The sequence below is a fragment of the Mastomys coucha genome, unplaced genomic scaffold (genome assembly GCF_008632895.1).
Source record: "Mastomys coucha isolate ucsf_1 unplaced genomic scaffold, UCSF_Mcou_1 pScaffold15, whole genome shotgun sequence".
NCBI classification, from domain to species: domain Eukaryota; kingdom Metazoa; phylum Chordata; class Mammalia; order Rodentia; family Muridae; genus Mastomys; species Mastomys coucha.
In genome coordinates, this window is record NW_022196897.1 from 129,072,452 (window position 1) to 129,097,945 (window position 25,494).

The 25,494-nt window shown below is 45.6% G+C and overlaps 2 protein-coding genes across 7 annotated transcripts in view; one reads left to right on the forward strand and one right to left on the reverse strand.

The window, feature by feature from the left end:
- Pcsk2 (proprotein convertase subtilisin/kexin type 2) overlaps window positions 1-4,296 on the forward strand; it is a 268,460-nt gene extending 264,164 nt beyond the window's left edge. For all 3 annotated transcript variants that reach the window (XM_031372085.1, XM_031372086.1, XM_031372087.1), the window contains one exon: window positions 1,420-4,296. In XM_031372085.1, the coding sequence (XP_031227945.1) occupies window positions 1,420-1,906 (487 nt within the window). In that variant the 3' untranslated portion in view covers window positions 1,907-4,296. The remainder of the gene's footprint in view (window positions 1-1,419) is intronic.
- A 10,808-nt stretch (window positions 4,297-15,104) lies between these two features.
- Bfsp1 (beaded filament structural protein 1) overlaps window positions 15,105-25,494 on the reverse strand; it is a 34,398-nt gene continuing 24,008 nt past the window's right edge. For all 4 annotated transcript variants that reach the window (XM_031372088.1, XM_031372089.1, XM_031372090.1 and 1 more), the window contains 3 exons: window positions 19,785-20,005; window positions 18,229-18,314; window positions 15,105-16,208 (listed from right to left, as the gene is read on the reverse strand). In XM_031372088.1, coding sequence (XP_031227948.1) covers window positions 15,235-16,208; window positions 18,229-18,314; window positions 19,785-20,005 — 1,281 coding nt within the window. In that variant the 3' untranslated portion in view covers window positions 15,105-15,234. The remainder of the gene's footprint in view (window positions 16,209-18,228; window positions 18,315-19,784; window positions 20,006-25,494) is intronic.

Consider the following 25,494-nt stretch of genomic DNA (forward strand, 5'->3'; position numbering starts at 1 on the left):
CACACTGGATGTCATGTGACAGCTTCTGGTGAAAACATCACTGTATAAATAAAAATATTATTTATGATTACCTTTAGGATGGCATATAAGGGTATGAAACATACGTGAGTTCTCTGTTTAGACTTGCCTTCCATCTCCAAAATATCTCCTTATGCATAAGCACGGATTCTGCCATTCCAAATCTAAAGCGCTTCTAATCTCAGGCATTTGCAATAAGAAGGATTCAGTCTGTGGGAACCATTAAATCAGCAGTAGCTCCCATCCAAGGTACTTAGCACTTTGAAAGAAAGGCACTGTGGAAACTTCTTTTTGCAGTGGGCAGCCAGCTGTCCATGCAGAGGCTCATAACTGGACAAAGTATTGCGAATAAATAACTATTGAGCGCTCAGTCCTAAATGAGACATTCTACCAAGTGCCCAGGACTCAGAAAGCATTTTGGAAGAGGGGACAGAAAGAACGTAAGAAACAGAAGATAAGAGTGGTGTGAAATGCTGTTTCCCAGTCTTGACATGGTCATGTGTTCACTAAGTCACAGCAGCTGTGGTCACCTCCACACAGTCTTCACAAGACAGAGTCCTTAACAACAATGATAAGAGAGGGGCCTGTGGGAGACCCCTAGCTAAGGAGTTCCAAGCAGTTGATGAGTGTGGCCACTATAGGTTACCCACACCCTGGTGGACAGCCCCAGACCCATGAATGTTCAGGCACAACTAGTTGGACTTAGTAGGTTGGGTTTTTTTTTAAGAAAAAAATACATGAGAGCGAAGGGGGGCCATGTTGGTGGCACCATGTAGGGAATTGGGGAGTTGATATAATCAAGAGACACATAATGTATGACATTATCAAAGAATAAATTGAAAATGTTCTAAAAAAAAAAAAAAAGAAAGAAAGAAAAGAAAAGAAAAAAATGTGTCATTATGAGACCTTTCTCCATCTGAGTTGCTCCTAAGTTAGCCCTAAGACCTGACCTTGCAAATCTGGGACAATGAGTGACATCACTGAGAACAGGGATGCCAGAGAACATCCTGTCAGTCACTGACGCAGCATTCTCCTGAGGAGTTAAATCCCTGACACCTTTAGTTATCCTGCACAGACTCAGCAGATTCCCATGGCGTTGGCAGGGGAAGAAGCTGGGAGAGAGCTGAAGCAGTCAGGCTATGTGGGAGCTGTAGTCACAGGTGACTCAGAGGGGGCCTGATGGGGTGTGAAAAGGACACCAACCGTGGCTACCTACCCTTTACAAGGAATGTTCACTCTCAGATTCACACAGTTGATGGGAAAGCCAAAACCCAGGTCAGTCTCAATCAGTAATCCCAAAGCATGTTCTCTTCATGCTACAAAATAGTGCCTTGAAACCTCTTCTCACGGCATGTATACCAAATACTCTCTTACTAAATCTCCTCCTCTCTCTGTCCTCAGGAAAATACCACCCACCGGCAAGTTGGTACTGACCCTCAAAACAAATGCTTGTGAAGGGAAAGAAAACTTCGTCCGCTACCTCGAGCACGTCCAAGCTGTCATCACAGTCAACGCGACCAGGAGAGGAGACCTGAACATCAACATGACCTCCCCGATGGGCACCAAGTCCATTTTGCTGAGCCGGCGTCCCAGAGACGACGACTCCAAGGTGGGCTTCGACAAGTGGCCTTTCATGACCACCCACACTTGGGGGGAGGATGCCCGAGGGACCTGGACCCTGGAGCTGGGGTTTGTGGGCAGTGCACCACAGAAGGGGTTGCTGAAGGAATGGACCCTGATGCTACATGGCACACAGAGTGCCCCGTACATCGATCAGGTGGTGAGGGATTACCAGTCTAAGCTGGCCATGTCCAAGAAGCAAGAGCTGGAGGAAGAGCTAGATGAAGCCGTGGAGAGAAGTCTGCAAAGTATCCTGAGAAAGAACTAGGGCCACGCTTCCGCCGTCACCTCCCCTTCCTCCCTGTCTCTGCCTCTCCTTGCTCCACAGTTCTGGCAGCCACCAGCCACCCAGCAATTCCTGTTACCCCCCACACAAGCAACCCCAGCCTGGTCTGAAGCTTTGCTCGCTGTCAATGATTATTTTCACTACAATGGAAGCAATCATTTTTATTCTGTAGCCCAAATATAGCGTTCCTACCAACATCTATGTCCTATGTGTGACTCGACCTTTATTTCTGTCATATAAATGGGTCATTATACTGCACATGAAACCAGGACAGCCCTGCCCTCGCTTTTTTTCATATCTGAGAAGAGAAGAGAATGCATCTATAAAGCCACACGTGGTGACTCAAGAATGTTTGAGGTCTCAGCTGAGATGCTGATAGAAAGTGAACTCCACAGCTCTAGCATGAGGGTTGGAGGGTGACTTGAATTAAGCAAGACTAGTCAGGGATGTAAATTGAGATGCATGATGAGAAAGATGCTGTCCCCAGGGAGCCCTAGAGCCTGAATACTGGACAGGGTGAGGAGGTTTTAAAGGCATGAGCTTTGAAAGTTTACTTTCAATACCCAAATCATGTTCCCTCTGCTCTGCCAGGATGACATAAAATGGAAACACGTGGCTCTTCTGTCGCCAGCTGCTGCTCTGTGTTAGGACTGACCCCACTAAAGCAGCCAAAATGCCTCTTACATTGAGTTCATCCACACACCCGTTTCAGTTTTCAGGTACTCTTTACACAGCCATCCAAGAGAGAAACTACAAGGTCGGCCCAGCTGCTGTCTGGCAAAGAGTAGTTTACCAGTTTTAGAAATAAGAACATCCCTTTCCCTGAGTGGTTTTAGAGCTCTCTGTTATGACACAACCAAGAGGCAAGAGGTTTTTTTGTTTTGTCTTGTTTTGTTTTATCTTTTGATTTGATTTTGACAGCTTTACCCACACCAACTAGGGCTTTGATTTCCCATAACAGTCACTGGAGTGCTTTATCTCCCTCCCTCAAGTTGTAATTTCACTGATGTTTTGGGGAAATGGGTCACTGTTTGAGAAGAGGCCAGTGGATGAAGGGGGCACATCAGAAGACCTCTGGTTGCAAGGAGCTTGTTGAAGGGCACATGCCACCTCATTCCCCATAACTCAAAGCCAGAAGGGAACCTCTTTCAGAAAAACACCTTAGCAACCATGAGAATATCTAGTAAGCACCCCAAGGATGACAACTGTCAGCCTTAAAAGATACCGTTTTATTCCCAGTCATTACTAAAGTAACCCAATGTCACTTGATGTGCCCCCCCAAGGATTGGTTTCCCGCTCAAATCTCAGTGTCCAATCCCCCCACCCCCATCCCAGGCTCTCACCCTCCCTTCCCTGAAGTGTGTGCAGAGCCCAGAGTTCCTTTGCTGACGCCAGCAACTCAGAAGCACTAAGGTTCTACTCCTGGGGCGACTTTAAGAAAGCATTCTGAAAAGCTCTTTTCATTCCTTTTCTCCCCCATTTTAATGTGGATTATGTCTTCTCTGACACCTTGTAACTTTCCCTGTGTCATACTTTTGAGTGTAATAATATTTATGATTTCTAAAAGAAATTTATTACTTGTTGCAAAGGTCTTTTTAAGCCACCTTAAATTTAAAAAAAAAATGGTAATCATTGAAAATTCATTTCACAATAATGGTCTGGAAATAAAACCAAAGGACATTCTGTGTGCACGTATACATAAATGCACACAGAAATATATATATACATATGTAGACTATATACGTGTATATGTGTGTATATATACTTGTATAAATGTACATACACACATATACCTAAATATGTGTGTATTCTGTATGTATTGAAGACACAGACGCCATATACATCTCTAAAAGAGTATTCAGAAAATATCAAAATGATTCCGGCTGAGGAAAAGGCTGGTAGAGATTCAGGTGAAATATCTATTCATCTCTTCCCATTATGACACCTCTGTAATTTTGAAGCTCTCTGTATAAACATTAAATGTCTTATATCAGCAGCAGAAATATAAAATAGTTGTCCATATTTTCACATTTGTGGTATAATTTATGAAATTAGAGAATAACTTATCTGCTTCTTAATAGAAATGGCAAGTTTTGATATGAGTATATAGTATATAAAGATATATAGTGCTAAATATAAATATTTGGTTTCTATTTCACTTTTGGCATCAGTATTAACACCAACTGTCTAGCTAGTGATGTTTTTTATGATGCCCCTGAGTCCTGATGCAAGAGACAGTCATTTATTTTAAAAACTGAAAGCAAGTGAATAACAATCAGGTTAACATTGTTACTCCCTGTGACAAAAATTTTTAAGTAAATTTAAAAATATATGTTGTAAATTAGGAGGCTCAACAATAAAACATACCTTCCTGAAAATATGTGGGATGTGCTGTATCTTACACAAAAACACTTCCACCCAGTGTTGGAGCCAAAATAGGTCTTAAACGCCTGCTTTAGTAAATATGCATGACAGATGTGCAATTAGAAGATAAGTCACGTGTAAATTATGATCAACAGCAGCATTTCTGAGACTTCAGTTCTCATCTTTGGTAGAGGGCTGTAAATTCAGTGTAGGTAGTCAATACCAGAACTCCTAACAAGGGAGGAGAGGGCAGTCATATATATTAAGTATTGTACCTGCTCCCTGGGGTGCGTGCATGTGTGTGTGTGTGTGTGTGTGTGTGTGTGTGTGTGTGTGTGTGTATACAGGCATGAATCTGTCTTTCTTCCCACCTGAGCATGTATACTGGCACATGATGTAAAGTGCATGTCTTGTGGGCCATGATCAAAAACTTTTTAGACTAAGTATGATGGCACCTGCCTTTAATCTCAGTATTTGCAAGGCAGAGACATGCAGATCTTGGTGAGATTAAGAACAGCCTGGTCTACAGAGTGAGTTCAAATACAGCCAGGACTTATAGAGAGACCCTGTTCCAAAAAAGATATCTTCTAGAAACATGATTCTAGAACACACTAAGCTAGATTAATTTATGCTATAATAACAGACTCAGGATCTCAGTGGCTGAATGCAAAGGTTTATTTGTCATCCCCATGAGTTCAAACGCGGGTTTGGGTAACTCTCCAAAGCTGCAGATCTCCAAGCACTGAACAGGGATCTATTTCAGTTTCGTGCTTAGTAGTCTGAGCATAGGGTTGCTGAAATTATCAAGCATCTTCTCATCCTCCAACTCTGTTCAGGAGATGTGCATGCAGTCTGCCCTCAGCACCAACCAGCTCTGGTCAATGAACCTACAATGAGCACCAGACAACTGGGAAATGTAAGACATCTAATGGGATACTCAGTGGGCATTAGACCCCCTATCATGGTGCCTGAGACTCCTGTAAACAAATTTTTAATTCTGCTTGACACAGTAACCTCTTCTCATGGATGGTACTGTGCATTATTGCAAACTAATTGTACCTCACCCCAATGTGAGCCTGTTACTCTAAACATTGTTTTATATTCGTTGTAAACCATTTATAATGTTCTCTGGTCCTATTTTTATTATACTCAATTATTAAAACTTCAAGTGAGCCTATGACTAAAAACGCATGTGGAGGGCCAGGCAGTGGTGGCACACGCCTTTAATCCCAGCACTTGGGAGGCAGAGGCAGGCAGATTTCTGAGTTCGAGGTCAGCCTGTTCTACAGAGTGAGTTCCAGGACAGCTAGGACTATACAAAGAAACCCTGTCTCAAAAAACCAAAATAATAAAATAAAATAATAAAAACACATGTGGAAAGATATAAGGTCCAAAGTTTGGTCTTGTGACATTGAAAATTATAAGCCAGTAAATTTGTTCAGGCATTGATATACTAAAGATTAAGAGGGGTGTGTGTGGGTGTGGATGTGTAGTGTTTTCTCTTTGTTCATTTTTTTAAATTTGTTTTACTTTATGCACATTCTACCTGTGTATGTTGGATTCCTTGGAACTGGAGTTACAGATGGTTGTAAGCTACCATATGGACACTGGGAATTGAACCTGTGTCCTCTTCAAGAGCAACAAGTGCTCTTAACAGCTGCACCATCTCACCAGTCCCATTTTTTAAAATTCTTATAGAGTTATTACTCTGTGCCTTCATTACACATGTCATTATAAATTAATGATGATTTTCCATATAATTGATGCATTTATTAATTCAAGTGACTGTATGGAAAACACACAGTGAAAAACCATATAACTGTGTACTTTACATATTAAGATAGAAAGAGAAACACTAAATTACATGTGTTGGCTTTGTATCCAGAGTGTTTATAGATGAAAGAATCTAATGTGTTTAAAAAATAAAAATAAAACCACAAAGATTAGAAAGAGTGGATATGAGCTTGAAATAAATAACACCAGTGCATGTTTCATGAGCCAGTGCAGATGATTCAGTTGTATTCAGTAAAGCAGTTCTCTGTCCCTGAAGAGAGTGAGTTGATAGAGAAGGTGGTAGAAAGGATGTTCAGCCTACGGGGACTTAAATTCATGGAGAGACAGGCTGGCAGAGACTAGCAGAGAGAGACTAGCACACAGGAGAACCCCAGTGTCTGAAAAATGGGAGTCTCACCAGAACAGAGCCCAGTACAATGGGTGGGCCTGGCCTAGATGCGCTGAATCCATCAGCTGCCAGGGCCTCACCCAATGCCCATCCACAGCCTTCTGGTGTCTCCCTCAACTCCCAAGAATATTAACAGCATCTTCAAGGGTACACACACCTAGACCCAGAAAAGGTCTTTCTACTGCAGGTGAGTCAGTAAGGGGGCCGGGGAGAGGTTCCCCTTCTTCATTTAGTTAATCCCTTTCCTTTCATTTGAAAGAAAAGTGATCAGATTGGATTTCAGATTTCTAAGGAATCAAGAAGCAAAATCTGATCAGGAGGTAAATTCTCCAGTCTGGGCTGCTAACTCAGCCCAGAGAGGTGAAGGCTTTGTGTTGTTGGACTCCTAATTCTCTGTCTGAGTGGACTGGGGCAGGGTTAGAGTGAGAAGGCAGTTAGAAATCTCAACCCAAAGAGTTCAGAGGCCAGAGTGGCCCAACAACGAAACTGCCAATTCCCTAAATCTTACGTCACCTGTCACCTATTTATAGACCAAGGAATCTTCTGATGCACGGGCCTTCCCATCCCTGATGGAGTGTCTCACCCATTGCCTTATCAAAAGCCTGCATCCAAAAGAACATTCCATGAACTAGTCCCGTTTTCCCTTGTGGTCCCATGCCCTCAGACGGGTGACTGACTACAGGTGGCAGGTAAGCAATGTGGCCACAGGATGCCCACATGTAAGCAAAGAGGCAACTGTGGCTGCTGAGGGCACCAGTGCCATGGGACTATTGTCCCAGGAACCAATCTCAACTCAAAAGTCTTTTTATTTATTTATTTATTTATTTATTTACTGATTTATTTATTTAATTTTTGCATCAGCCTGGCTTCAACTCAAAACTCCTATTGTTTACTTATTTATTTAGCATCAGTCTGGCTTTTTTTGTGGCATTTAGTTGCTACTATGCAAACCTGGGAAAATGGAGGTATTTGTACCTAATGATGCTCTTTGTCATTAGTATGCCAAATAGGATGAGTTTTGAGGTCATTTCATTCACCAATATGCCCCAACCACAAATCTATGACAAAAAAAAAAAAACTTTTAGGATAAATATGATTGTAATGGTTACTTCAAGATCCACCTACCCCCATAGTTTTCAAGCCAAGGGGGCAACTACGTGGACTTTTCCAACACGAAGGTGGAGATGCAGGTATGTCCTAAGCTGAGTTAGTGGCAGGTCCTATGGGTGCATTCCTGTCAGGGAGGCTGCATGCTATAGCCATGGACCAAATCCAGACACTGCCTATGTTTGAAAGTACAGTGTGGCGTTGGAAGCTCGCACCTGCTTGTCTTTGTTCTGTCTGTGCTGGATTACAAGAGCAGGGTTGAGGAGTGATAAGAGACACTATGTGACTCTTATTTATGTAGTATATCTGTGTGTGTTCATATTCATGGGTACATGTGTGTCTTTGGAGGCCAGAGGTCAATGACAGGCATCTTCCTCAATTGCTCCCTATCTTTTTTTTTTTTTTTTTGAGACATGGTATCTCACTTGAACCTGGAGCTCAACTGGCAGGTCAGCAAGCTTCAGGGGTGCTCCTGTGTCTGTCTCCCCAGATCTAGGATTACAGGCATGTCCCACCACATCTGGATTTTTTTTAAGTAGGTGCCAGGAGTAGATATCAGGTTTTCAGACCTGTGCAGGAAATACTTCACTGATTGAGCCATCTCCCCACCCCTGTGGGGAAGAAAGTTGCCACCCCTACCAGTGTCGCTGTTTGGCTCATTAGGAAGACCTTGGTATAGCTTCCATGCATACCAAAGGCCAGATACTTTATCTGCTTGCAGTATTCACCAACTGCAGAAACATAGCGGGCCTACTTGGAACAGGCCAGAGGAGCAAAATGCCAGTGCCCAAGGGTCACCCTCAACTAGAGGAGGATTGGAACTAATGATATAATATCTCAGCTTCCTCATCTCCTGTTGGAACAACTTGAAGATTTTCTAGACAGTCTCTTAAGAAGTCCCAACAGGATGGAGTCAATTTGCCCGTAGTGGTAGCTGGTCCATCGACGCATCCTGCTTGACACATCCTCTCCTTACCACATGCCCCATCCCTTCAACACTCAGGAGACAGAAACCAGAACAGAGCACTTAACAGAGAGAAAGTAATAATATAACAGCAGACACTGGGCAAAAGAGTTGTTAGCAGATTCAAAAGACAAAAGAAAGCATTAAAGTAGCTCGCAGCTCGAGGTGTGTTGGCTCTGTGGGAGCCTCAGCTATCCAGTCTCTAAGGAGGTGCTGGGCCTGCCTCCTCTGTGTTGCCAGGAAGTGGAGTATAAACACATACACAAGGATCTTAAAGATGGTGGCCTATGCCTGAGCAAGGTGAAGCTGGAGTCAACTCCAGTGGAGGCACACACACACACACGTGTGTGTGTGTGTGTGTGTGTGTGTGTACTGAACAAGGGGTCATCTGAGTTAACGGTGGGATCCTCAGTTTTCCCTAAGGATAGCTGATATTCCTTAAACAAGAACCTTTACCATGTTCCCTTGTAAAAGCAATGCACAAGAACTTGGCCTATTTGCCCAGCATCCCTGAGTCCCTGAAATTAGATTCCCACTAGAAACAGAAGGTGAGAGATGCTTGGAGGCCTTTGGAGGACACACGGCCTTCAACCTGTGCAGGAGAAGCCCAAGTAGGTCAGGGTGGTATTAGACAACAAATTCAGATACACATAGGAGAGGCTGGAATTAATGTCCTTTGTGCCCCCAGACCTCTGAGAAGGGCTAAACAGGTTAGTTATAGGTACCTCTAAGGCCACTGAAATCAAGTTGATTTATGCAAATGCTGAAGCAACTGAAATCCAGACTCAGCTGCAGCTCCACAAGGGAACAGGGCAAGGAAGCTGAATTCACCTGTTCAGGCCACCAGAGTGGAACAACATAGACCAGGAGCTTCCGGAGAACAGCAACTGCTCCCCGCCCACCCACACCTATGAAGACCAGGAGTCCAGGATGAAGGTGACGGCAGATCCGAGGGTTCAGAGAAGATCTGCTTCCTGGCTTTTAAGACAGCAGCTTCTAACTTAACCTCACCTACTGCATTGATTAAAGAGTATTAATCTCGCCGGGCAGTGGTAGCACAGGCCTTTAATCCCAGCACTTGGGAGGCAGAGGCAGGCAGATTTTGGAGGCCAGCTTGGTCTACAGAGTAAGTTCCAGGACAGTCAGGGCTACACAGAGAAACCCTGTCTCAAAAAAAAAGGGGGGATGGAGGGAGCAGCCATCACTACTGGTGAGATGGCTCAGTAGTTAAGAGCACTGACTGCTCTTCTGAAGGTCCTGAGTTCAAATCCCAGCAACCAAATGATGGCTCACAACCATCTGTAATGAAATCTGATGCCCTCTTCTGGTATGTCTAAAGACAGCTACAGTGTACTTACAAATAATAATAAATAAATCTTTTTTAAAAAAAAATTAGCCAGGTAATGTGGTGCATGCCTTTAGTCCCAGCACTCTGGAGGCAGAGACAGGAAGATCTCTGTGAGTTCTAGGCCAGCCTGGTCTACAGAGCGAGTTCCAGGACAGTCAGAGCTACCTAGTAAGATCCTGTCTCGAAACCTACAACAACAACAACAACAACAACACGACCAAAACAAAGTTGGTGAAGAAAAGTTTTATTTCAGCTCACAGTTTATAGTGTGCTATTCAGGGAAATTAGGGAAGGAAGGTAAAAATTAGAAAAAAAAGGGGGGGGGGTGGCTGGAGAGATGGCTCAGCAGTTAAGAGCACCAATTGCTCTTCTAGAGGTCCTGAGTTCAAATCCCAGCAACCACATGGTGGCTCACAACCATCCGTAATGGGATCTGATGGCCTCTTCTGATGTATTGGAAGACAGCCACAGTGTACTCATATTCATAAAATAAATTTAAAAAAAAAAACTACTTGGTGTGCACACACATATTTTAGGGCTGGTGAGATGGCTCAGCGGGTAAGAGCTCTTCCGAAGGTCCTGAGTTCAGATCCCAGCAACCACAAGGTGGCTTACAACCATCCATAATGAGACCTGACGCCCTCTTCTGGTGTGTCTGAAGACAGCTACAGTGTACTTACATGTAAATAAATAAATAAATATTTAAAAAAAAAAAGAGAGAGAAAGTATTAATCTCACCCATGAGGCTTGCTCCTTCAGCTGCCATCACGTTAGAGTGTGAATCTGGGGGCACTGGGACACTTAGACAATAGCAGAAGCATTACCAGGGTGGTATGGACTGAAACAGCAAAGGGTGGTCTTTCTTCCTCCTGCACCCGGGCACTCTTTCTCACTCCCCTCTAATGGAGCACAGTTGGCAAGGCTTGATCAAGGGTGGTTCGGAGAATCCCAACCTGATGATCCCAGAGAAAAGGGAGGATTGGAAATAGGAGACATGAGTTCATGAGCTAGCACGCTGAGCTGTGATCATGACTCCAGCAAGCCACCAGTGCCCAGACCTTATTTAGCATCTACTTTGGGTGAAAGCCAACAGAACTCAAACTTCCCTGGTTCCCTAGTGACTCCGACTCTCGATAGCCACCAGTTAGTTTTAGGATCTTTGGGGCTGCACAACAGAAACCAACTCTAGCTCATGAAACAAAATGTATGTGGCTTAACTCCCATAAGTAAAGCCTGAAGAGCTTGTCCAAAGGCCTCCAGGCAAAGGTCAGAGGTCACAGAGAGTCTGTGAGCCTGGATACAGAGCAGGAATAGGAGAGTGACCTCATAAGACCGCATCCATTAGAGCAGTGGTTCTCAACCTCCCTAATGCTGCGACTCTTTAATGACCCTCAACCATAACAATTTTGTTGCTACTTCATAACTGTAATTTTGCTTCTGTTATAAATCACAATGTAAATATCTGTGTTTTCTGGTAGTCTTAGATGACCCCTGTGGAAGAGTCATTTGATCCCCAAAGAGATCACAACCCACAGGTTGAGACAGAATCGTATGAGTCAAGACTGGGGGGCTCACCCAGCCCTGGCCAGTGAAGGCAGAATATCTTGACTGATAGCCAGTGTGGCTGGGAAAGGAAGGGCAGCCAATGTCAATCAACATCTTAAGCTGGATTTTCCCAGAAGCCAACACTAAGAACAGGGGTCAAGAGCAAGTGGCTTAGTTGAAAAGAAGCATCTATATCGAGAAGGAAGTAAAACAAAAAAGGAAGGGTGTGATGGTTTGCGTATGCTCTGCTCGGCCAAGGGAGCGGCACTATCAGAAGGTGTGGCCCTGTCGGAGTAGGTGTGTCACTGTGGTGCGGGCTATAAGGCCCTCATCCTAGCTGCCTGGAAGCCAGTCTTCTGCTAGCAGCCTTCAGATGAAGATGTAGAACTCTCAGCTCCTCCTGTACCATGCCTGCCTGGATGCTGCCATGCTCCCACCTCGATGATACTGGACTGAACCTGTAAACTGCCCCAATTAAATGTTCTTCTTTAGAAGACTTACCTTGGTCATGGTGTGTCTGTTCACAGCAGTAAAACCCTAAGACAACGGGGGTCAATGGAGGGCAGCTGGCAGCTGGAGTTTCCTCCTGGGTGTCTGGGCTGCTCAAACTCATCGTGAACCTCCAAGAGATTAGGGTGCATATGCCTCAGTTGTCCCAAAAGAGAAGGAGGGGTCTGGAGTCTTCCTCTCTGGGTCCTGTCCATCCTTGAGTGAGGTCTACCCTAGAAGCATAACTACACAGAACTCCCAGATTGCTCAGTGTGTAGATCAAGCACCTTCTGCCGTAGGGATACCCTAAGGCAGAGAGTCCTATGTGCTTGCTGCCTGATTTGAGACCTGTGAGTGCAGATATAAACCAGTACCACAGGGAGGTGGTGCACATAGCCATGACAGGGGTTACCTGGGATGCTTGGAGCCTAACTGGGATGGGAACTGCCATGCAGCCTCTTCGGGGAGGAGGCAATATTGGAATATCTCACTCCCAAGAAAGAGTGAAAAAAGAGAAAATGAAGACCCTGTTCTGGACACTATGGGGGAGGGGGTATGTCTGAGTCCCCATTCTTACTTATAAGAAGTGAAAACAAAGGGTTTGAAGATCTTGAGAAGGCCAAGAAAATAAACCAATTCTGTAGCTTTCCAGGAAAAAAAAAAAACAACAACAACAAACAGGCAGCAGACAGCAGATCCAACAATACAAGCAAGTGAGGCTGGTCGCAGGGGTCCTAGGGTAGGTGAGGCCAGGAGCTCAGTTATACACCAAAGTGCCCACTGAGGCCATCTCCACTTTGCGCACCAGGGTCCCTGCTTTCAGGCCAAGGCAGCCTGTTAGGAAATGAGGCTCATCTGGACTCTGCCTCCCAGCCTGACCTCTTCTCCTTCCATTATATCCCCGAGGCTCTCATTTAAACAGGCCAAGTCCATTCCTGCACCAGGGCCTTTGCACTTAAAATTATCTCTGCCTGGAATGCTCTTCCCTCAGATCTAAGACCCATTTTATCATTCAGATCACTGGTCATATTCCCCATAGGGCCTTCTCTTTACCCTTCAATCCCAAGTAGACACCATTAGCCAGCCCAGCAGTCCACCCTCTGGACCTCCCTCGTAGCACTGTCCAGAAGCCCATGCCCTCGACTTCCTTCATAGCACTGAGTCTGATTTTCCTATGCAGTTCTGCCTGCCTCTCGTCTTTCCCACACCAGAGCAACAGGGTCACACCTGTCCCTTCCCCCACAGTCTTTTCAAACCCTGTCAGGACAGACTCCCAATCTACTTTTCCTGGCTGATTAAATATAATATAAAAATGGCCTTTCATCCCAAAATGATACCCCCTGCCTTTTTGTATAAGAATATTCACTGAACACAGAGTCTGGACAATAAAAAGGCTTAGTGGGGGAAAGAAAGGCTTTTCGGTGGCTGTTAACGTCTAATATAATAGACACATGGGCCCACGGTCCTGCATCCCAGGGTCCAGCCAGCGGCTCACATCATTCTCTCTTAAGCTTTTAAGTTATAAATATTTCAAACTACAGAATGGACTGGTTTCTCCATTCATCTTTTAGAAGGAACAACAAAAGCATATTTCTTTCTTGAAACCAAAGCCTCAAATGAATCCGGAACAAGACTGTTTAAGGCTCTACCTCAGGATGAAAGGTGGCTCTGTTTAGTCTTCTGTTGTTCCTGACAAAGTAGCACCAGAATGGCTCTGTGACCCTGTCAGCTTTCTCTCACAGTGTGTGGCTGCCTTGCCAGGTAGCTTGTTTTGTCCTTTTTAGGCCAACACAACAATCAACTTAGGCACAATCACTCGGTGTCCCTTGTGTATTACAGAGCTTCCATGTGAAGACATAACTCTAATTGTTATAAGTTAGAAACCTAGTTCTAGACTGTTAATAGAATAGTAGACACATACAGGCAGTTTTGACATTTCTGTGAGTTGAAGGTATAGTCAGGTACAAGGTCCTGGGTTTGATGCCCAGATACCCACACACACACACACACACACACACACACAATTTTTAAAGATCCATGATGATATATTTTCTATTTTATAGAATTTGGCATAGCAGGTGTATGTGCATGTGTATGCGATGTTTGTGGGGGAGGTGTATGTGATGTGTATATAGGGTGTATGTGTGTGCAGATGCACATGTGTGTATGAGTGTGTGTGTGTGTATACAAAGAAGCTTGTGTGCTCGGATGTAGCAAGACTATGCTATTACTTGAAATCATAAGCAAATCTGAAAAATCTTCCCTTACAGTGTCTGGCATGTAGTATATAATCAATGTGAGTTCCTGTTAGACTAATTCACTAGCTTCTTACACATATGTCATATATATATGCATATATTCATGTGTACATACATCTATGTTAGTGTACATGTATGCATTGCCGGTAGTGTAGAAGGTGGAAGACCTCTTCACTTGCTTCTCTCTCATACTCTGACTCCCTAAGTTGCTCAGTGCAATCCAGCTCTGCTGACCCTGCCTGGAGACAGACTTCCCACCATCAGTCAGCCTTGGCTTCCTGACCCCTTTTCTGCTCCCTGCTTCTTCCCGAGACCATATTACATAAAAACCCTTTTTACATTCAAGTGTTTGCTTGGCAGGTGGGGGCTACAGAGATGGCTCTGTTATAAAGCCTAAGCCTCAGTTCAGTTCCCCAAAGCCTACACAGAAAGACAGGCACAGTGGTGCATGCTGGGAAAGCAGAGAGAGGTGTGCGCGCACGCACACACACACTCTTCAGGACCAGCTTTTGAGGGTTTCCAAACCTAGAAACTTCTTATCAATTCATGTCCAACAGAACCCTCAGCCACATGATTATGCACTTTGTGCTTGGACTGGGATGAACCACCCCATTGTCATCAACTAAGTGTTTTTCTGTGTGAAACTCAGACAGCATCTGAAGTTTGAATGAATCTATGCAGCATGCTGAGTCGGGTAAGGTGGATCTTTGCCTATAATCCCCACCGTTTACGAGGCTGGGCCAGATGGATCACAAGCTCAAGGACAGACTGCTACATAGAGAGACCCTGTCTCAGATGCTGATAGTAACAAAGCATGCTGAAGAGCACATCTCTTCCTGAAAGAGGAGGGTGTGCTGACCAGTTAGAGATCATCCTTGCCCTCAGCATGGCTGACCAAGGCCCTATTAATTACACAAGGGAGATGGTGCAAGCAAAAATAAAGCAGTTTAATGAAGGTCATCAGCAATGCCAGACAGGTCAACTATGATCTAATCCAAACGGGAGCCCATCTCAAAGCACTCCTCCTACACTGGCCCCAGACACTTTCTCCCTTCAAACCCTGGCATTTGACAAGCTCTTCTCTCCCAGTTTCTTGTTGCCCTTCGTCTTCCCAATCACAGTCTCCACAATGACAGAAGTTTCTTCATATGTTTGAATACTCTCTGTTGAAATCTTCTCAATGGATTCCACCACCTCTACCTTCTTAATAGACAAAGCCTTCGAAGGACTCTTGGCCAGCAGGCTACTGCTCTTACTCCCAGGCCCCTCTGGTCCATCCTGATTGGACCCAGACGTCTGTGAATGGGATGTAGATGGTTCATCAGGACCAGATATGATCACAGGACAGGGTCTCCTGCACCCCTCATCTTCCTTCTTGCCATTATCATCTTTTTCCTCCAGGTCTTTTGGTTCCTTGGCCCTTATCCCGTTCTTGTCTGTAACCTGCTGATGGTTTGAGTGATCACCTTCCCTGCCCTGGGGAAGCCCCTGGCCATTCTCCACAGGTGGCATGGGCTGCCCAGGAGAGGGCTCCACGTGGTCGTCATGATGCATAGAGTCTTCCTCAATGGAAATCACCACCCCACCTCTAGCTGGGATGGAGGAGGAGTAGAACTCAGGGTCAACAAAACTAGACTCCCCTGTGACAAGTATATGCCGTCCTTTTGTGAAAAGGTCCGCGGGAGGCTCTGGCACAGGCTCTTTGTGGCCGCTCACTCTCTCTTTGACTACTTTGCACAGTTTTCCAAAGGCTCTGCTTATCTGGCCCCCGTCTGGCACATCCTCAGGACCCCCTTCTGGTGTTGGACTTACTTCATGTCCTCCCCCTACTCCCACTTGAGAGTCGCCTTCTGCTTTCAGTTCCACCTGTACCGCCTTTGGCTCTTGCAGAGCTTTTAATGGTGCATCTTCCAGACTTTCGTCCACTCTATCTTGAGCTATAATCTCCTTTCTTTTTGGAAGGCTCCTGGGGAGGGCCTTCTGTCTTGGCTTAGCTGCTGTAATATCCTGCACAGCCCTGGTAATATCTAATGGAAAACACACAGGCAGTTAAGCCAAATGTCAATGAGAGGAAATAATGACATTCACTGAAAAATTAACAACTGTATTGAAGGTGAGTGGCCAGGAATAGACTGAGCCAAAAACAATGGGGAAAGAGCCATGGAGCTGTCATCCATGTTGAGGTCCCAGTTCAACCAGCCGAGAAACTTTGCATGAGTCACAATATCCCTCTGGATTTCTCCAAAGAGAAGGAAAGATGCCACTTCACGGTTCACCCTCAGCTAGAATAACGCACTGAGACACGTAGGCTATTCCCAAGAATTTTTCTCCTTACAAATGTCTTGGCTCCGCTACATATTCTATTCAAAGGAACATACCAAAGATTGAGGGAAGGCAATCTCCCTCACATAAAAGTAATTTCTGGACTAGGGTGGCAACCGAGTCTGTAAAATGCTTTGTCACACATGCATGAGGTCCCAAGTTCACTTGCCAGGATCCATAGGAGGAGAAAAAGTAAAAGAGAAAAAGAGGTGTGGCGATATGATCCATTGCTAGGAGACAGAGAAATGCAGATATATACTCAGTTATGAATTTAATAGCATTAATTCCTCTTTCAGTCCCATGAAGGGGATGGCAACCAAGGGAGATCACAATTAGGTTGTTGGGACACTAGGTAGATGCTGTCTCCAGCCTGAAGACACCTGAACCTGTCATAGGTCCAGTAGCCTTGCCAGGGGCTTCTTTCGAGGCAACTAGAGAGATGGCTGTGTGGAGTGAGCTCCCACTGTGTAGTGGGGATCCAGGCGCTCTGCTGTGAACAGCATGGGGATGGAACTGAGACTGGAGTTGTTCCAGCTCGGTGTTACGGTACAGTACCACATGTCTCCATGTGTTATTCCAGCTGAGGGTTAACTGTGAAGTGGCACTTTTCCCTCCCTTTGGGGAAATCCAGAGGGATATAGGGGTGGGGCAGATGGCTCAGTTTAGTTGCCAAGTTCCAGGTCAATAAGAGACCTTATCTAAACTGACAGACAGACAGACAGACAGAAACAGTGGTGGTGCATGCAATTAATCCCAGCACTCAGAAAGCAGAGGCAAGCAGATCTCCATAGAGTTTGAGGCCAACCTGGTCTTCTTGAAAGTTCCAAGTCAACCAAAGCTACATAGAGAGACCCTGTCACAAAAACAAACAAAGCAAAGCAAAACAAAAAGATTGAGTATCACCTAAGGAACAATAGGCATGCATGCCTATGTGCACCTGAGCACACATATGCACACCCATGTGCACCTGCACACACACATGAACACCATTATGCACCTGCACACACACATGCACATATACATGCACACCTATGTGCACACCCATGTGCACCTGCACATACACACATGTATACCCATGTGCACCTGCACACACACACATATACATCCACATGCACTTGAGCACACATATGCACACCCATGTGCACCTGCACACACACACATACACATCCACATGCACCTGAGCACACATATGCACATCCGTGTGCACCTGCACATACACATGCACACCATTATGCACCTGCACACACATGCACACCCACGTGCACATACACATGCACCTGCACATACACACATGTATACCCATGTGCATCTGCACACACACATGTATACCCTTGTGCACCTGCACACACACATGCACACCCATGTGCACCTGAGCACACATATGCATACCCATGTGCACCTGCACACACACACACATGCACACCATTATGTACCTGCACACACACGTGCATACCCACACGCACACCCTCATGCACCTGCACACACACATTCACACCCTTGTGCATCTGCACACACACACACACACACATACTCTTGTGTACCTGCACACACATATGCATACCCTTGTGCACCTACACACACACATGCATATACTGAAGTTCTAGACAGGTTGGAGGGAAACATGGATGTCAAGCAGGAAGAAAATCACATGTTTTTGCCTAGACAGAAGAAGAAAGCAGAGGAAGCCAGGGTTGGAAGACAGAAGTCAAGCTTGGGGAGTGTTACCTTTCACACTGGATCCAAGGCTGAGAGAGGCCCCATGGCTTGGGCTGATCAGAGAAACGGGAGTCTCGATGAAAATGGAGCTCAGCCTGGCAGAAAGAACCAGAAACAATGTGGCACCATCTTTAAGTCATCAAACCAAGTGAGGTGAGGGACAAGATCAAGCCTTGAATATTGAGCAAAAATGAAAAATGGAGAGAGACAGATAGGCAGGCAGACAGCTTTCTCTAGATGAGAGTGGGCATGAATTGCACATCACAAAGTGTTAACCACATAGACATTTACACACTGGGCAAGGACACACAAGACATCCTCATTTCTCGGAGCTCAAGCCATAAACTGTGAAAAGGCCACAGGTACTGCACAGTGACCACTCAGAATCTAAAACGCAGCTCTCCATCAGATCGAGTCTGGGACTTCCATTTTCTAATTAAAAAGTTAAATTCAAGCTGAGATATTTAGGGCAAGCAATTATTCTCTATAGAAAGTACAATATAGGGCTGGCGAGATGGCTCAGCGGGTAAGAGCACTGACTGCTCTTCCAAAGGTCCTGAGTTCAAATTCCAGCAACCACATGGTGGCTCACAACCACCCATAATGAAATCTGATGCCCTCCTCTGGTGTGTCTGAAGACAGCAACAGTGTACTTACATATAATAATAAATAAATCTAAAAAAAAAATACAATATACAAGACATATATATGGATATATATATTTAGGATATTATATCACATATATAGCATATATGTGATATAACAGAATATAATTCATATAATATAGGACATAAAATAATATCTAGAATAAATAATACATAAAATTTCAAATAATATATAGTATGTAAATATAAAACTGTTTAAAGAAATGGGGAAAGATGTAAGAAACTACTGGATCTAAGTAGAATGCTCAGGAGTTGCTCAGTTCATACTGTGACATTTTTATCTGTTTTTAATCTACTTCAAAAATGATATTAACAAGCCAACCACGCGAGTGTGCCATTAACTCTGTGGGCTGCCCTTCCCCTAACGCAAAAAATTGTCAAAAGGGAATTAAGTGAAGTTTTTTCAAGTTCTTTTCATGGGTGTGCTCACAACAGTCACAGAAACATACGTAGAGCATGGAGCAACCCCAGGACACCCGGCCCTTGACAGAGAGAGAATAGAGAAAAGCCTGCTTTCCCTGGTAAATGTTTGCACCAGGCACACACAGCTAAGGCACAGCATCTGGAACAGAAGGAGGAGGAACTCTGTGCCAAGGCCTTCGAGAGGGAAGACTCATTCGATCTAAATCCAAAGAACTGGAGCGATGATGTTGAAGAGCCACACCTGGTGACCTGACCGGCTCTACCATCCCCTCCCTCCCATGCTCTCTGCTCAAATCTCCTCCAGTGGTCTGTCACACTCCTGCTACACAGTTCAAGTCAGGGATGTCTGAGCTTCCTTGCCTGCCACATCACCACTCCCTCCAACTGTTCCTGGCACACAGTGAGCACTCGCCAAAGATTTGTAGAATGAGGATGTAGACAGGCCAGGGAGCCAGGCATACAGATCCACGACCACACCTGTTGCCTTCAATCTCAATGATCCGATGATAACGGTCTAGCTCATTCCTCAGGGTCTGCTGGGCCACGGCCAGCTGCCTGCAGTCATAGGATGACCTCTCCAGAGACCGCTCTGCCTCCTCTATCTCCTTCCGAAGGTTTTCGATCTGCTCGTTGTAAAGCTGTATCTCGTCATCGTAACACTCGTGAGCATGCTTAATAGCTTGTTCCAGGGCTGCTGTCTGTAGGCAAACACAAACAGTATGAAACTCATCACACCTCCCCCAAACAGGTAAAAGCTAATGTGTGGGCTGGTAAGATGGCCCAATGAGTATGAATGCTTGAGCAAGCAAGAGCACCTGAGTTCAAATCCCCAGAGTCCATATGCTGGCGGGTTGGGGGTAGGGGGAGGTAAGGATGAGACACAGACAGATCCGGGGAGCTTGCTGGTTAACCAGCCTACTTTGAAATAGTTTCAAGGCCAGTGAGAGACCCTGTCTCAAAGAATAAGGTCAAGAATGATAAAGATATTTGACATCTTTTTCTGGCTTCTCTGTGCATGCCTACAAGCACACACACACATATACACACTACGCACAAATTTAAATTAAGTTTTAAGAACGGGGTGGGAAAACAGGTTATTTTATATTACTTTCCAGAGCTTCTGGGAGTGTGACAGCCTATATATGAACTTAGTGACAAGCCCACCTTGTGCAAAAAGGCCCTTAAAAATCTCACCTCAAGAAGAAAAGGATTTGGCAAGCATGGGCCTGCTTCTGCTGAGACTGCTTCTACTGAGAGCAACACTTTTCAAACTGCTCTGTGCATTAGAGCTGCCAGGGGTGGGAAGGGAGGGACCCTGACTCCAGGACTGGAACTGGCAAACTCTCCTTTAGCCATCTCCCATGGGATGCTGGTGGTGCTGATCCATGGATCACGCTTGAAGCTACAGAGGGCTAGACAGACAACTGTATCCAGGTCCATGCGTGTGTACCTCAGGGTGCTTCCTGCATCCAAGCCTAAGTGTGCACACTGGGTATCCAGGTGACAACCATCACTGTGACAACTGGACTCTTCCCTCAGTGGTAATATTTGAAAACTTAGAATGCAAAGGCTATCTAGGAAAATAAGGGAATGGGTACATAGATTGAAGCCTTTTATGAGTATGTGTGGTGCAAAAGGGTATTTGTATACATATACATCATGTGTAATTGTTGGGAGGTGTGTGTGTGTATATGTGTATGTTGTGTGAGGATATGTGACATGGGGATATGTGTGTGGTGTACTGATGTGTGTGTGTGATATGTGTATGTGTGTAGGCATGTGATTTGTGTATGACTGTGTATGTCGGAAGTATGTACATGTATCTATATGTACATGTAGTGTGCATGATGCATGTGTGTGCATGGCATATATGTGATATGTGTAGTGTGTGTATGTGTATGATGTGTATAAGAATGGTATATGTGATGTGTATATGTGGGGGTGGAGGGTTATATGTGTGTGTTGTATGTGTGTTGTGTAGTTGTTGTGTTGTGGAGTTGTGGGGATGTGGTAGAAGGTGTGAGGCATGTACTGAGTGTGTGGGTATGGGGGCCCACATGTGCTGAGGCCAGATCAGGAAAACAGATGTCTTTCTGAATCATTATTTACCTTCTTACCTTGAAAGATTATCTCCCACTGAACCAGAAGCTTACCATTTTGGTGAGCCTGGCTGGCTAGCAAGTTCTTGAGAGATGCCTGCTTCCCCCCCACAACGGACAGAGCTTGGAACCAGCATTGAACCCAGCTCAAGAGAGCCCATCATTATCTTCTCCCCTGGGATTTCAGAAAGGAATGTCTCAGACGCAGTGGAGTGGAGGCAGGTTCCAGACTACCAGGAGGACACACAAGTGGGGACCTGAGGCTGCCACACTGAAGCAGTGGCATCTTGTAATGTACACGGAGAAGCTGAGAGAGAGAAGTCTTCAGACACAGAAATGAAACCAAAGAAGGAAGATAAACAGGAAGAAGCCTGTGTCAAGAGAGGGGAGAAGGAGAGAGAGAGCGAGCCAGTGGGCCAGCGTCTCAGATCCTGGACCTGGGTCCTTAATGCATACATGCTCTCAAATTCCATAAGCTTCCTGTTAACAACTACTTCCTTCGGGGCTGGGGACATCCTTCCCCATGGAGAACCCAGCACGCGTCACTTCAGCCAAGTCATGGGAGTCAGCCCCATCAGTAGAAATGGTACTTGTCACAGGCCCTCAGTCAGATCCTGACAACACATTAAGGAAGCCCAGTGGAGGTCTGGTCCACAGAGCTCTTCACATCACCAAGGCCACCCAGGCAGAAACGCTAAGGCACTGTGTGGAGGGCAGGAGCTCAGGAAGCACAGGGGCTCAACATGGGCAGAGGGCAGCAGTCGTTAGGTGAGGCAACTCTCTGAATTTCCTGGTATCTTCCGTAGTCCTGTGTGGTTATAGAATGTTCAACTGGGGAGGAGGCTGGGCAGAGAAAACACAGGATGTACTGCTAGTTTTTCAACCTTGTAGAAATCTAAATGATTTCAAACTACACCAGTGTCCTTCCGGGTTAGGCTGGTTGCTGCCAGTTTTTCTACTCCTCCAAAATCACTCTCTACCTGTAATATCAAATGCCAAGTCACACCCACCACCTACTAGGGTAGCCATGACCTTGCCCAAATGATAGTGATCACACCCACTAAGAAACGTTTTCAAGAAACAAGAGGATTGTTTCTCAAGAGCTTCATAGTGACATCGAGGGAATGTATGGAGCCACACATCCAGGGGACAGAGACACAAGGCTTGAAAGCATTTTCATTCACCTTTTGTATGTGCTTGAAATGTCCCTCCATAAAGGACAGGAGAAAGAGTGAGGTATGATGAGAACCTGCATCCTCTTTGTGGATGGAGACCTAGCTGTGGGAATGTCCTCATCTTAGGAACAGGTCAACTCACCAAATTCACTACAGCCTCATCCACTGCTATTGTTCCCTTTGCTACAGATGAGGAGACTGAGGCCTACAGAAGAAATGACTTTCCCATCAACACCACAGCAAGATGCAACCCCACCTAGGAAGAGCACAAGACATTTCCTGAAACTGTGGCCTCCCCATCCTATCCTCTCCCCAGAATAGAGGTGAGCAGTAGACAGTAGGGTACACAGAGAGAGGGGGAGAGAGAGGGAGAGGGAGAGGGAGAGAGGGGGAGGGAGAGAGGGAGGGAGACAGAAAGAGGGAAAGGGAGAGGGAGGGAGAGAGGGAGAGGGAGGGAGAGGGAGAGGGAGAGGGAGAGAGAGAAGGAGAGAAGGAGGGAGAGAGGGAGAGAGAGGGAGGGAGAGAGGGAGGGAGACAGAAAGGGAGAGAGAGAGAGGGAGGGAGAGAGGGAGGGAGAGAGGGAGGGAGACAGAAAGAGAGGGAGAGAGAGGGAGGGAGAAAGAGAGAGGGGGAGGGAAAGAGAGAGAGAAAGAGAGAGAGAGGGAGAGAGAGAGGGAGGGAGGAAGAGAGAGGGAGAAAGAGAGAGAGAGAGAGAGTGAGTGAGTTGTAGGGGATAGAATCCACTCCAGGGCCCTGATAAACTACACTGCCATCTATCATCAGTCAGGCATGCCACCATTCCTCACAGAACGCACAGGGGGCTCAATGTAACCACAGGCAGAGATTTCCTTGAGTGTTTCAGGCTTCTAAACTGTAAGCTGGACAGAAAGGGTATCACAAAAACAAAGTTAGAGACTAGGTTTTCATCATTTACGATTTGATGGATTGCTTTTCAGTTTTGGTGGTGGCTAGTTTGCTGCTTGTTGTTTCTTTGAAGATGCGCATGTTTTAAAGGCTCTGTCCTCAGGCACGTCATCCACACCATGTGTCTCAGGCACTGTCCAATCTGTAACAGGCAGCCACGGCATTCCTTGAACCCCATCCATCTTCTTCACTGTCCAAGGATATGGATCTGTTTATGAAACTAAACTTCTGTCTACACCAATGTGGCTTTTATAGCTCAAAAACATAAACTATGCATCAGGGGAAAAAAAGTAATATTCAAGAAAAACAATCAGCTTCACTTTTGCAAGCTTGGGTGTGGCCAAGGGAAGCCCCAAACATGCAACATCTCTGCACTGTGCTGGTAACCACCAGTCATCACCAGCCCTCACTGGCTAGCAGAGAATGAGACACAGAATCAGGCAGATGATTCAACCACTGGCATTGAATGACCAGCCACATCTCAAATGCCTGTCCCTGGCACTGCATGAGGAAAGGGATTTCCAGAAAGATATTGTTCATAAAAGATGGGTTTCATAGAAGGATCCAGAAGAAAGGAAGAGTGACCAGGCTTATCTGGAGGGGAGTGTCTAAGGCTCAGGAGAGAGAGGCGGGTGGAGGGCAGGAACCACGTGCAAGCATGTACTTTATACTATGAGTGAGATGAATGCTGTCTCTGCTTAGAGCATTAGATGGTCTGTCTCTCTCTCTTCAGAGAGCAGCACATGGCAGCAGGAGCCAATGCAGGAGCCAGACAGCGTGCCCTTCTGTCATTTTGCTACTGTTATAAATCATAATATAAATAGTTTTGGAGATAAGTAGCTGCCACCACAGGTTGAGAACTGCTACCTAGAAAATGGTGAAGAAAATTGAAATTAGGCAGCATACCAAGTACCCCTGTTCCTCCTGTGGCAAGACCAAGATATGGGCCATAGGCATGCGGCCTTGTGTGAGAACAGTGGCTGGCAGGGCCTGGACCCACCACACTTCTGCTGTCACAGTCAAGTCAGACATCAGAGGATGGAAGGAACTAAAGACCAATGGGAGCATCACTATTTGAGACTTCTGACAATAAATGGGTTAATTTAGGTAAGGATGATGATGATGACGACGACAACAACAATGACCGACGACGTTAGTACCCATACAATAAAAGGAAAAGAATAGACTTCTGAGAGTTGCCCTCTGAACTTCACATGTGCGTGCACACGCATGCACATGCACACACCATAGAGAAGGAGAGGGGGGCGTAAATGTGGTGTTTTGTTTTGCTTAAGAGATGGTGCCCTGATCGAGCGCTGACGCTGAATCTCACCACTAGATGGCGGTAAAGAACCTTGATGAAAAAGAGGTCAGGGCTCATCTGGCTTGCCAATCAATAAAACCGTTTTCAGGTCCCCTCAAGACACTGAATTGCCTGTCATTCCTCCTCTGCCTGGAAGAAGTGAATCCTCAGGGGACTTGGGTATCTGTGTTTGGCTTACTTGAAGGAGTGGGTCCCAGATCCAATCTCAGGCTCTGTTCTTAGAGGCATGGATTTAATGCCTGTGGAATTGCCTGGAAGACTTGTTTAAAAAGGAGTTGCCAGGCCCAGGGTGGTCTGGATGAACCCATGACTGCACTTCTGACAAGGTCCCAGATGCTGCTGATGCTGCTGATGCGCAAGGAAACTTATCCTGATGATCCCAACCATGAGACATTCTGGAAGCATCAAAAACCTTAACCGGAGCCGCAGCCCTGTCAAATGTCCGCCCCCCCCCCCATCCTAGCCTTGACTTGTCTAAAAGGCTAGGCAACCAAACCTCCTTTAGAGGTCAGTTGCTTGCTGTAGAAGCAAAAAGGCTCTTAAACTAGCTAAGCTCCAGCCGTGACCATTGTGAATGACAAGGTAGAGGGTGTAAGCCTGGAGCTCACAGGATCAGGCAGGGAACATCTGACACTGATTCCCCACCCTCCAACCCCCGCCCACCT